We start from the raw sequence: 12,661 nt of genomic DNA, 5'->3' as shown, positions 1-12,661 counted from the left end.
GCCGGCGGCTGCAGCGGTGGTTTGGCGGCAGCGGCTGCGGCGGCCAGTCTTCCGACTGGCTGCCACCACCGCCATTTCCAGGTTTAAAAAAACAAAAAAAACAAAAAAGTGATAGGCTACATAAAGATTTACGTAGCCTATCACGGCTAGATTTTAAAAAAACACCGTGATAGGCTACGTAAATGTTTACGTAGCCTATCACGGCTGACATAAAAACAACAACAACAACAATGCGCGTATGCAAATGGCAGCGGCCATGGCCGCCTCCATTTGCGTTCCTTATTTTTGGCACGTCTTAGTCTATGCACCATCAGCATAATCCCCGAAAGGTAAGTAATTTTCGTACATCCCTAAAATATTTACGTAGCCTATCACAGCAAGGAGAAAAAAACCCAGCGTACACAAATGGTGGTAGCCGCCACCATTTGCGTACGCTGGGTTTTTTTCCCCCCTGCCGTGATAGGCTACATAAATACTTACGTAGCCTATCACAGCCTCTGCAGGGACGCAAATGGCATCCCTGCGTTAGCCGTGATAGGCTACGTAAGTATTTACATAGCCTATCACGGATACGTATCCTATCACAAAGCAGCACGGACGGGAGCAGGTAAGTGCTCCGTTTCACGCGCCTTCTGTGGGTTGGGGGCAGTGGGGACTTCATCATGTGCGCCTTTTGTGGGTTGGGGGGGCGGGGGCTTCGTTCTGCGACGGATTTCGGGGGGCCGAATGCACTGGCATTCGGCCTCACCGAGATCCGTCACAGAATTCTCTGACATCCCTAGCTTTGGGACAGAATCAGCCTTGGTCAACCTGATAAATGACTGCCTTTGGGAGAGAAAAAGGGGTGTGCAACCCTTTTACTTCCTCTTGATCTCTCAGCAGCTTTTGATATCACTGACCATGGTATCTTCCTGGACCCCTGGCCTGTCTTTGGGAGTTCGGGGAACCTTTTTACGGTGGATTAGGTCTTGCTTGTGTGGCCAGATATTATAATTGAGTGACTGTACCTCAGCCTGAGGGTGTTGCAGGCACGATTTTGTCCCCAGTGTTGTTTAACATCTATATGAAGCTGTTGGGTGTGGTCATTAGGAGTTTGGGAGCAATGTGTCATCAGCTCTATTTCTCTGGAACATTTGAATCAGAAGAGGCTATGCCTCTTCTGATCTGGTGTTTGAATCCTGGACGAGGGCTAATAAACTGAGGCTGAATCTTGATAAGACAGAGATGCCATGTGTGGGCAATTGCTACCTCCAGAATTGGGTTACTTACTCATTCTGGTCAGGGTTGTGCCTTCTGTGAAGGAACAGGTATGTAGTCTGGGTGTGCTCCTGATCTATCCTTATCACTGGAGGCCCAGGTGATCTTAGTGGCCTGGAGTGCCCATTATCAACATTGGCTGGTGTACCAACTACACCTGGCCTAGATAGGGATAGCCTAGGTACTGTGTGTCCTGCTCTAGATCGAGTCTTGGCTGTTTGTAAGCAAATACAGGAAGTTATGCAATAGAATAGTCAAGTTGGCAAGTGTGAGGAATCAGCGGGGCTCACAATCTCTTATCCAGAATTCTGCAGGCCCATCACAGCATTGCCAGGGTGTCCCTCACCTTTCCAGATGCTGGGTTCAAGGAGAGCAGGTATGCCAGGGCAGCGGCAAACAGCGGCAGCCCAAATGAATAGCAATGCCAGCCAGCACCTGCCCAAGGCTTGTGCTAATCATTGTGATAAGATTCACCTGGAAGAGGGAGGGGGTGAAGAGGATGATGGTGTGTGTGTGGGGGGGAAGCGGGTGGACATTGGATAAAAAGCAAGAGAGAAAGTGATAGAGAGGGAGGAGGTGGAGAAGAGATGTGGAAATGAACAGAGACCCTGACAGCAGGAGAGAGAGATGCAAGCCAGGGGTGAGGAACAGAGTTTTTCCTGGTGGGAAATACCAAACTCTTGGGTTAACTTCAAGAATAGCTAGAATTAACGACAGACTCAGGTTATGCAAAATTTGCTTCAGCTTTCAGTTTGAGTCTCTTTTTTCCTTACGTATTGCCAGTGGGCAAGAGCATATATGTGCACTGATGAAAACAAAACAAAAAAGGACTCTTGAGGCAATCATGTACATATGTGAACATTCTAATTGGCTACCAGTAAAAGAAGAAGAAGAAAGAAATAAAGAAAAAGTGAACTGAAAACTACAAAAAACTAAACATACACAGTGGTCTGAACAAAGTCCTGAGACAAGAAAATGCAAGGATGATTGGTTATTAATGCATCTGCAGTCAAAATTAGATCATTTGGAACCCCAAAATCTGTGTAGAAAGTTAAATGAGAAGAATTTCATAAATATTCTTACAAATGAAAGGCTTCCACTATCATACAACTGCTGGGGAAGGGTGCATTCACTTTTTGCATGCATCAACATTCTTAATGTGAATAAAGGCTGTTCATCTTCTAAACACACACAAATATCTTCCACTTTGTTGGTATGCCTCCTTCCCTATGTTACCAAACCAAGACAAACAGGCACATCTCTTTTTGGGCAACAAATTAAAAACATTGAATAGAGAGACTTTTCTTATGCTCCTGTAACACTAGAACTCAGGATCTGCAAGTGAAAAATGGGCAGTAGATTCTGGACAGAGAACAGAAATGACTTCTTCACACCACTTAATTGATTTGTGAAATGTGTGGCCACAAGATGTAGCTAGGCTACTTTGCTAGATGCCTTTATGGATTATACAAGGTCATGGAGGAGGGGAAGTCTTCCATGATTCTATATGGAATCACCAGGTTCAGATACAGTCTGCCTCTCAATATTCTGAAAGAGTGGAGGCAAACTGGAAAGATTTATTGGCCTCAATCCATGCTAATGGAATTCCTGAAGGCATCTAGCAGGCCACTATTAGAAATGTATGCATTTTGTTTAATCCATTCTGTGTGTGTTTCGTGGATTGTTGTCAGGCATCTTTTGTTCCATTGTCTGCTCAGTGACAGAATCAGATTTTACAGGAAAAGTCTGCAAAAAAGTCGGCCACAATTTATGGAACTTTCACTGGCATGTAATATTGTGTGTATTTTTCTTAGCTCAGCATGCAGTCAATGAACAGAGTGCACACACAAAAATACTGCTACATAGCAGAGGCTGAATGGGGACCAGAGATGTATAAAACTGTGTGTGTGTTTTAAATAGCATATATATATATTAGTGTATCTTCCAGCAACTTTCATTTTTTCGTACGACTAAATTTGCATACAATTTCAGAAAGCTTAAAAAACACACCAGTCCACAAGTCCATGAAATCCACATGACTTGGAAAATGCTGTTCTACTGTGGAATCTGTGGGTTGGATTCATAGAAACCTGAAGTCATTTGAATCCAGTTTGGATTTCTCCAACAGCACTAGGGAAGCAAGGTGCTGTACTAGATGGACCTTTATTCTGAAGATCATACCATACACTCCAGGCTGAACACACCACCCCCTCCAAATATCACACACACCAAAACACACACAAATCACCCACTCCGTGCTCAAAAGTACCCTGTTCTTTAACTTGGCAGCTGGGGACCACCACTGCAAAAAGGCAAGCACTGGTGTCCACCATGATCTTTATTTCCTGAGAATTCCTTGGCTCAGAATAAATAAATTAATAAAATGTAAAACAAAATAGTAGAAAACCTTTAAAATTGTGAGAGGAACCCCCCCCCCCCAACCACTCTCACACATTCACAACCCACAGATTAAACAAAGAAACAAATGTTCAAACGAAGTAAATAAAAATACATTTTAAAAACATGAAAAGGAATTAATGTGCCACAATAGATTCACAGTCACAGGCACTCACCCAAGAAGTACTGCTGGCTGGCTGCTATGTGGGGAGACAACTCAGCTATTGAGCCCTCCTGCTGCTGGCCATGGAGTGAGTCACACACAGCATGCAGGTATCGACTTTCAAGAAATGCAGCAACACTGCAAAATGATTGACTTGGGGTGTCCTTAAGCACTGCCCCACCAATGCGCAGAAGGCTGTGTCCTGACTGAGTCAAGCAGTACCTATTTAACCAATCCCAGTGAATTTGGGGGAGATTGCTGAGCAATGGATCCTGACACACTTCCTGAGGCAATTTTGCATTTGGAAACTCTAGAGGCAAGCCACAGGAAGATGAGTGCATAGTAGCAGCCGTTTCCTATGCTGACCACCAGAATGGACCTAGGGAAGGCAGGTTAGTGCTTCCACAGGGTGAGGGGAGGGAGAAAGAGTGTATGCAGAGTGGGGCATAGTTTCTGGGGAAAACTGGGCTCTAGATCTGGGAGGTTTTGGCTGGTGAGAGGGGCTTTACCAAGGAGCCTCCAGTGTGGGGGCTTAAACATCTGCATGTGGCAGTACACAAGTAGTATTCTGCTATCAGCTTCATCAGTCTCAACTATTTATTTCATTATCATTAGGCCGACCAAATCTAACTGAATGGGGCTGGTGTATATAATCTTAAACCTAGATACTTGTAAATGGTAATGTTGCAGAACCCAGAGTCAGAGAGACCACGGAGTGAAGGAAAAAGAGATTCTTTATTTAACGCGCAGGCTTAAGGCTGGAATCATTTCCAAAGAGCCAGAAGCCCCGAAATACATCAGCACATTGGTTTTATAGACATTGTGACACATATGAAACGGCTCCTCCTCCCCCTCCCGCGTGGGGTTGCAGTCCTCAACATTTTTTCTCCTAGCACTATTGTTTATAATACAAGAACTGGGTTATAGGGTAGCCATGATAAGGAGAGAACAGAAGAGAACAGCAGAGAACAAGATATACAACTGTATGACCTTTGACAAGATAAGGAATTCCTGTGTCTCATCAGCTTACAACAATATATTCAAGGGAGAAAGAGCTCAGCAAGAACATGAAGCATGAGACTGCATGAGGCTACTTAGTCTGATCCCCGATATGGCTGCTACATTCCCCCCTTAAATGCATAATTTCATTACAATTATAGCATTTCTGATAACCATACAAAGCTTTTTGTGACATACATATTACTTAGCCTCTTGTTGGGCTATTAGAGCGTAGAGGGCAGCAGTTTTACTAGCTGAGACATAAAACAGATTGGTTAAACAGCGCATAAGACAAGGAACGCAGAGACATAATAGAACTTTTTATGAACAACACTGGTAGAATTAGGATGAACAATGCTTTTAAGCTAGCTAAGATCTGGAAGCCAAGGGGTTAACTAATTGAGCTAATTGTTTTGTCTTATTGTTTTGTTAGCTACTATATTGTGCAGCTTGTTGATCTGTTCATCTACAGCATTGCCATTATTAGTTAAGTTAAAACAACAGAGCTTTTGGTGTGTCTCACAACTTAAATGATGAAGAAGGAAGAGGTAATCTATACCAGCTCTATTTTCTAGAACTGCACCTCTTAGATCACGCAACTCTTTATTTAACAATGACAATGCTCGTGAGGTGGCATTTATGCTTTTGGCTAAGCTGCAAGCTAACCAGTTGTTCTTTAGACCATTAGCCAAGGCTAAACCTGGAACCCCAACCAGTGACATTGCTAAGGCCAATTTTTCTGAGTCAAAATATAACTGCACATGACTATTACAATTTTTAGTTAGTTGGAGTGCTCAAGGCTGCCGTCGACGGATTTTCTCGGGCCACAGGGGAAGAATTGGCACCAGTTCAATTGGCGGCTGAGGCAACATGGGTGGTTATTAGACAAGTTGGCAGGAATGAATGACCAAGTGCGGGAACTACATGTCTAAAACCATCCATGAGGCAAAAGCATGTGGGCATCATTAAAAGATATGTTTTGAACTTTATTACAGTGGAAGGGGGCTAGGGATAGCTTTATATTTTCTGGAAAAATTTTGACAATTAAGCATTCGTGCACATGTAGCATTTGTTTCAGCAATGATGGGGGTGCGTAGAGTGAACTCTGTAGGGGGTAGGATCTTTGCAACCATGCCCCAATTAGCATTTTGGGAATAAGTTAAACTTATACCATAAACTCTTAACATGGTATCTTTTTTAATTTTCCCAGGATGTCTACAGACAGGTATTAGGCAAGAGCCAATAAGCCTGTTTGCAGGTATACCTCTTGGCAAACAAAAATGTTTTACTTTCGTGATGTTAGCCAGGTGAAGCCAGTAATTATCAGCAAATCACTGGGACAAACTTCTCCTTCCAGGGGCAGACCCCCCTTTTTGCACCTTATTAAGGAAACACAATGCAACACTACTAACACTACAACACACATGTTTGATCTTCTTTGGGATCTGACCGTACGCTGGGCAGCTATTCACCTGGCAAGCTGCAGTAGGGTCTAGTCCCCTTCTTCAATTCTCCAGTTGCAGGTCTGACCGTACGCAGGGGGACAGTCTCCCGGTGTGTCCACAGTAAGGTCTAGCCTGAGTCTTCTTACTGCTTTTTCAGAATGATTTTTAAAGGATTTTCAGAATTTCTGTTTAAAGTCTACTCTCCCCCTCTCGCTCTCTTGACTCGTGTCTAATGTATCCAGGGTTTAACTCTAGCTGCTTTCATAGCTGCGGTGGTGGAAAGTATGACAGTTTTCAGTCCTCTCCATCTGGGAGTCAAAGGGTTATTTTTCCCTCTTCAACTCATACTTTAACTCTTGGTTGGAAAGGATGAGCTTCTGTGATGGGAATGGCTTAATTTTTTAAGACAAAGCGACGCTGGGCTTGAAGAACTTTGCTCAGTGTTTGAACTTCTTGTTTAAGGCTAACGTTTGCTTGCTTTTGATGCTGCTCCAGTGTCAATTATGAAGTCAATGTCACGGCCCCTCACAGTCAATGTCACGGCCCCTCTCAAGCTGTCTCCCTCTTCGCCCATTCTGGCCCCTTTGGTTTTCTCTTTTGTGTATTTGATTTATTTTATTTGGGCATTCATGCCACTAATGTCCATCTTGTCCACACTGGGCACACTGGTTCTTTTTTAAGAATCTTCTGCCTCTGCCGGGTCTTCTTCTTTTTTCTTCTTTCATCCATGTCTTCTTGGGCCTCTGAGTTGAGGGAGGTATACTGGCGATAGGCATTTGAAAGACGCTCTAAGTATGCTCTGGGGCCTCGGTGGCACCTTGCAGCACTTTAGACACTTTGGTCATATTAATTGACTTCTTTATACCTGCCTTTACGGCTTTTAACAGCAGGGTTTGATACTGGGTGAGGCGCTCTAGCCCCACTTGTGTTTTGGGATTTTAGCGGGGGGGGGGGTTACTTACAAGGAGACTTTATTGGGTAACTTACAGCACACAGGCGTACTTAATGGTTGGATCAGACAGCTTCTCTGAACCACGAGCTATTGGGCTAAATGGGTTTTTATACCATACATGTTACCCATGAGGCAGCACAACACTAGCAAGCATTTTCAGCATAGGCTAGAAGTGTTTGGTTCTCAGGCACAGCTTCCTGTAAACAACTTTGCTTCTTAAAGTGCTTGATAACACTTTTATTCATTAGTATGGGAAGACAAATTTTTTCTCTTTCTTTTGCTTTTTTTTTCTTTGCTGATCTGCCTGTATTGCAGATCATGTTTCAAACTTTTTACCTAAAACTTTCTGCTCCATGCACCAGCCTTGTCTCTTTATTTGTCTTTTTCAAGTTAAACTCACTTACTTAAACTTTTCTGCCTTACACTAGTCCCAGTGACACACATTTGGGATAGGCTCTTCTTCTTCTTCTAGTTACATTTTCTTCATTTTAAAGAACTATTACATTATTGTGGCTACTTTACCCCAGGTAATAAGCTCCAGGCACAATCAGCTGCTTTTAATTTATCCTGGGGACAACTATGGCCACGCTTCTTTTCTACAAATGTTTTTTTTCTTTGCCTCTTGCCTTTTCTTTTTTCTCTCTCTTCTCTGTCTGCTACTTTCTCTATTCCTTCTTTTTTACTTGCTTTTGTCTTTCTTTCCTTGTCATCCATTGGGAACCACACTTAGTATTATTTGGAGTTGCAACTAACACTAATCTGCAAATATCACATATATTTTATGATATCTAAGAAATCATAAAATATACACAACAAACTTTTTCTGCAATTTAACACAATGAATGGAAAGCACTTTTTGCACGGTAAGGCATGATGGAGCAGATCCAGCAATCATACTGGTCTTCTGGCTGAAAGCTCAGGGCTCATTAAAATCAAGGGACGGGCATACCCACACATGCAAGGAGTTCTAGGTCACCATTTTTGCCTCGGCAACTCTATGCTGCATGAGTTCTGGCAGAAGGAAATTAAAAGTTATAGATCAAACTCAGCCTGCTGTACACTGAGCTGACTACAAACATAGACACACGGTCTACAGCGATGAGAGTTCAAGTTTATCAAAAGCTTCATAGCACTGTCCATGGCAAGTCTTTGACAATTTAAAATTTTAGTTCATGTGCAGAGTGTCTCTAAAAAGCCCAGACATTGATGGAAGCAAACAGAGATGGCTCTGGGCAATGAAGATGCGATGTTTCCAGCAAAGGCTCTCTACTTTTGCATCAGTTTAAAAAGGGAAAGTGTGGCCCTACACCCCTTCTGACAGACAAGGGCCTTTAACTTTTTAGCAAGGCCTCTGTCTAAACAGAGCAGCACAGCTCAGCTCTTTAGCCGTGACGCTTTAACCTGGGCAACTCTTCTGTAAATTTTATTTTACTTCTGTCAGGTTCTCTCACAGACATTTTAAAAACTTACTCTTTTTTTTTTCTCTTCTAACCTGGTACACGAAAGCACTGAAACACTGAGTGCCGAAACTCAGGTGCTGGGCATCGCCTTATACTTGCATTTTTCAGGCAGCCATTAATCTTCGGGGAGGCGGTGGGGTGATTTGCAGGACTTCAAAGGCAAGCTTCTCAGTTTGTTTGTATTTGTAAATCCCAAGCTTAAAACAGGACACGATGAGGTACAGGGCAGCCAAATTCTTGCTTTGGCACGGGCAACAAATAACTCGTGTCAGCTTTCTTCGCTGGGGTCTCAAACAGGAAAACAGTCTTAATTTAAAGTTGTAACATCACTGACAGCGTCAGCCAGCCAGCTACACAGATCTCATTGTTTTTTAAGACAGTTGCTCCAATATCTTCTTTTCTTCTCAATCAGGTTGGGTCTCCCAGCTTACACAGTTTATTGCAGCTTTCAGGAGCATGGTAGTAGCGTGATTTTGGCTTGGCCAGGAACATGCTGTCTGGTTTCTCGGTCTCTTCAGCACACACACTTAGGCAGTGTAACACTGGACACTCAAATCAGTGAGATTTCTTCATTGCAGGGAATCCCACGGCAAAAGCTTAATGGTTACGCTCTTTAGAAATCATATAGCCGATGGTCAGTAGCTACAGGCTCTATGCAATTCTAACACAGTTCAAAGCTAAACACGGTTACCTTGACAGAGATCTTCAACGTGGTCTCTCTGCTTCATTCTGCTTTGGGACAGTCTTATGGCACACTTTCCACTCGAAGAGGGGTCTAGCCTGTGCTCTGGGGGCTGATTCTTCACCTTTATTTTCTATTTTGCCTTCATCTTCTGGGTCTTCATTTTCAGTTTCCATTTCTTAGGGATTTCATCTCAATTAGGCGAGGTGATGATGTTCCACAACTCAGAACGTTGTGGGCAATTTTCCTGCCCCCCCTCTCTCAGCGCGCTAGGCTAACAGCTACTTCTTCGGCCTTACACTCTCACGCTCCCACGCTTTGTTAAAAGCCAGACTGTCCTGCAACATTTTTCTAATTAACAGCCTCAGATCTTGTTCTTTTTTTTCCTGTCAGCTCGACCTTGAGCTTTTTGCTGTTTTCTCTCTCTATTCTGAATCTTTTAAAAAAACCTTTTTCCTTCTTTGTTTGACATACATCTCAAAGGGGTGCAAGGTTTGCTTCCCCCACCACCCATAGCCTCCCTCCTAAATTGAAGACAGACACAATTAGGGAATGGGAATTGGTCAGTGAGTAAGGGGTCTCACTGGCCGACACAAGAGGATTTTACACACCACGCACTTTGCTACTGGCCTGGGCACCCGGACGGTCAACGGTATGCTTCAGAAACCGCAGTAGCCACTCACACAATCATCATTCTCTCCACTGCATCCATATGTCCCTGCCACCCACTTTTCCCACTTTTTACCAGAGCGGAAAACGGCTTCCCCAGCTTCCTTAGCTTCCTACTGAGTACTGGCGTGCTGGGTACTGGCGCCCACTCGGGGGTGTGATCAGGCCCCCCTTCTACCCGCAAGGAGTAGGTTCTTTTGTATACGTATACCACCAACACTGACCTTCTTCATAAGGCGGGGCCCTCTTTTTTTCTGCCCAGTGGCCTTTCTCCCTAAAGGCGGGGCCCTCTTTTTCCCATATACTTGCCTTTCTCCTGAAGGCTTCCAATGTGGGTTTCAACTCAATTGCAGCTGCGATACAGGCAGGGCTCAAGTTCCTTCCTCCTCTTCCCAAGGTTCTCTTGCTGCTCGCTACCGTTTGGGCGATCCCGGTGCAGGCTTTCTCCCATTCACTCGACAAAAAGGTCGGTGGCGCCAAGAAAGGGAGGCATGCGCCGAGCTCGTCTTCCCGGTGCGGCGATCAAGAGCAGGCAACTGCCACCTGTCTGGCTCAGAGCCTGCCACATCCGAGTCACGGCACCATTTATGTTGCAGAACCCAGAGTCAGAGAGACCATGGAGTGAAGGAAAAAGAGATTCTTTATTTAACGCGCAGGCTTAAGGCTGGAATCATTTCCAAAGAGCCAGAAGCCCCGAAATACATCAGCACATTGGTTTTATAGACATTGTGACACATATGAAACGGCTCCTCCTCCCCCTCCCGCGTGGGGTTGCAGTCCTCAACATTTTTTCTCCTAGCACTATTGTTTATAATACAAGAACTGGGTTATAGGGTAGCCATGATAAGGAGAGAACAGAAGAGAACAGCAGAGAACAAGATATACAACTGTATGACCTTTGACAAGATAAGGAATTCCTGTGTCTCGTCAGCTTACAACAATATATTCAAGGGAGAAAGAGCTCAGCAAGAACATGAAGCATGAGACTGCATGAGGCTACTTAGTCTGACCCCCGATATGGCTGCTACAGTAACAAAGAGCCTCCAGACTTGACCGCTTATCACAGCAATTATTCACAAGAAGTTATGCAGTCATTGTCTTTGTCAGCTTGTGCAGCATGCATGGGATATTTTAACTGGCAGTTTTCCAAAACTGAACATTAATCTTTTGTTCTCTTGCAGTTCCTAATCAACATATTCTAGGTGTGATTGCTCTCACCTTATTCGAAGACTTCATATACTGGACTGATGGAAAAACCAAGACAGTCAACCGTGCCCATAAAACCTCCGGTGCAGATAAAGTATCACTGATTAACTCATGGCATGCCATAACTGATATTGAAGTGTATCATTCATATAGACAACCGGATGGTAAATATTTTCTGCATGCATTCAATCAAGCACATTTTTGTTTTTACTTCATTAGAGTTTTAAAGGTTTTGCTTAGCAACAAACTTAAGTAGTTATATATCAAAATGTTGCAGAAATCAAACATAGATGAGAGGAAAAGAGTAAAAAGTAATATTACTCTCAATGAAGGCCTGACACTGTTAGAAGTGTTGATCACATAAGTAGCCTTCATTATCCTACTCAGCCCCCTAGGTTCTCCCTCAACAATTGTAGTAGATCCTAGATAGAGGTGAAGGCAGCAGCATCACGTACAATGCCTTGCTAAGGTATTCACCCCCCTTTTGACTTTTCCACATTTTGTTTTAACCTGGAATTAAAATGGATTTAATCAGGATTTCATGTCACTGTTCTACTCAAAATAGTCCATAATGTCAAAGTGTGTGTGTGGGGGAAATCTACATATTTTACAAAATGATTTACAAATAAAAAACTGAAAAGTCTGGACTGCATAAGTATTCACCTCCTTTGCTGTGACACCCCTAAATAAGCTCTCATGCAACCAACTGCCTTCAGAAGTCACATAATTAGTTGAATGGAGTCCACTTATGTGCAGTTCAAGTGTCACATGATCTCAGATTAAATACACCTGTTTCTGGAAGGCCCCAGAGTTTGTTGGAGAGCATATCTAAACAACCAGCATCATGAAGACTAAGGAGCTATCAAACCAAGTCCTGGATAAAGTTCTGGAAAAGAACCAATCAGGGTTGGGTTATAAAAAGAAATATCCCAAACTATGAACATCCCCTGGAGCACCATTAAATCCATTATTACCAAATGGAAAGAATATGGCACAACCATGACCCTCCCTACAGAAGGCTGCCCACCAAAACTAGGGATGGCAGAGAATTTCTCCCCGAAACTTCGGGGGGCCGAGCGCCAACGTGTTCGGCCCCCCGAACAAGTTTCGGGGAGAAATCCTCCGCACACACCCCCGCACCCCGCACACCCCCGGGACGGGACTTACCTTCACTGAATGTCCCTCCCGGTGGCTGGTCCGGCCGGCGGTTTGGCGGGTGTTCGAGCGAGGCGGGAGCGGCAGCCGGTCTTTCGACCGGCTGCCGCCGCCGCCATTGCAATGAAAGAAAAAAAAAACGCCCCCTGATAGGCTACATGACGATTAACGTAGCCTATCACGGCTAGATTTGCAAAGTCAGCCGTGATAGGCTACGTGAATCGTCACGTAGCCTATCACGGGTGACTTTAAAAAAAAAAAAAAAAGTGTGTACGG

General features: G+C 43.9%; 1 protein-coding gene across 1 annotated transcript in view; it reads left to right on the top strand.

The window, feature by feature from the left end:
- Positions 1–12,661, top strand: part of LRP1B (LDL receptor related protein 1B) — a 1,474,154-nt gene that overhangs the window by 1,298,408 nt on the left and 163,085 nt on the right. The window contains exon 62 of the mRNA XM_084809602.1: positions 11,206–11,394. Coding sequence (XP_084665728.1) covers positions 11,206–11,394 — 189 coding nt within the window. The remainder of the gene's footprint in view (positions 1–11,205; positions 11,395–12,661) is intronic.

This window comes from Heloderma suspectum, chromosome 1 (assembly GCF_057233095.1).
Source record: "Heloderma suspectum isolate Gila_16-S chromosome 1, 16-S_ref, whole genome shotgun sequence".
Lineage (NCBI taxonomy): Eukaryota > Metazoa > Chordata > Lepidosauria > Squamata > Helodermatidae > Heloderma > Heloderma suspectum.
This window is presented reverse-complemented; position numbering and strand designations above follow the sequence as displayed.